General features: G+C 42.6%; 1 protein-coding gene across 1 annotated transcript in view; it reads right to left on the bottom strand.

Moving 5' to 3' along the window:
* The window catches only part of Slc30a8 (solute carrier family 30 member 8), a 44,288-nt gene extending 43,969 nt beyond the window's left edge, over positions 1-319 (bottom strand). The window contains 1 exon segment of the mRNA XM_012517446.1: positions 288-319. Coding sequence (XP_012372900.1) covers positions 288-319 — 32 coding nt within the window.
* Positions 320-899: the final 580 nt, after the last annotated feature.

Here is an 899-nt window from a genome sequence, read left to right as displayed (position 1 = left end):
CTATTTTTTGTCATGAAACTACAGAAGAAAAATATTTTAATAAAAAGTTTCCTTCATGCCCTTAGGATATTTAAGTAATAAAACTGCATGTTTCAAGATGTGAATTATATAAGTCATTTACACTCTTCTAAAATGCATAGATGTGTGGAACAATGAGCTAAACTGCAAAGTAAAAGCTCACCAGAAGTAATAAGATACACGAATTTATTGAATAGTTAAGACATAAAAATAAGGCAAACAAAGATGTCTCAGTCCAATGTGCAGGTGTACATCCTGGGGCTTTACACTTCACAAGGGAACTTCTTTCTAGAGACTCCATGGTGGCCAGGATGAGAGTTGTCGACCTCAACTGGTGGCAGTTGTGGGGCTGGTGGTGGTGGTGACAACACCAAAGCAACTGTACAATTATTCATACACTTTAGAAAGAAAACATGATGGGCCGGGGAGATGGCTCAGTAGAATAAGCATTTCCCTGGCAAGTGCAAGGGCCTGAGTTCAATCCCTGGTTCCACCAAAAAAAAGAAAAAGAAAACATGAAAGGGCTGCCAGGAGACCTAAATTAGCAGCCTCCTCCATCAGTGTTCTCTGTAGGTCTGCTAAAGCCACCATGTCCTTGGACTGTCACCTGGCCTCATTATTCACCCACAGGAGCCTCTTTCCCAGGTGACTTGTAGGTGAGATCTGATGATAATAATGATGATGAGGAGGAGGAGGGATGGCAATGATGATGATGACAATGATGGTGTGTGTGTGTGTGTGTGTGTGTGTGTGTGTGTTTGTGTGATTCCACGGTGCTTTCTGAGAGGTAGAAGAGCTCACAGTTTTCCTACTAGATGCTGATGCAGGGCTTTGACTTTCGGAGCACACCTGTGTGAGCTGTGAATAGCTGCCCTTCTGTT

The sequence above is a fragment of the Octodon degus genome, unplaced genomic scaffold, assembly GCF_000260255.1.
Source record: "Octodon degus isolate 3935 unplaced genomic scaffold, OctDeg1.0 scaffold00179, whole genome shotgun sequence".
NCBI classification, from domain to species: domain Eukaryota; kingdom Metazoa; phylum Chordata; class Mammalia; order Rodentia; family Octodontidae; genus Octodon; species Octodon degus.
The sequence above is the reverse complement of the archived record's forward strand: the minus strand, read 5'-3'. Positions and strand labels throughout refer to the sequence as shown.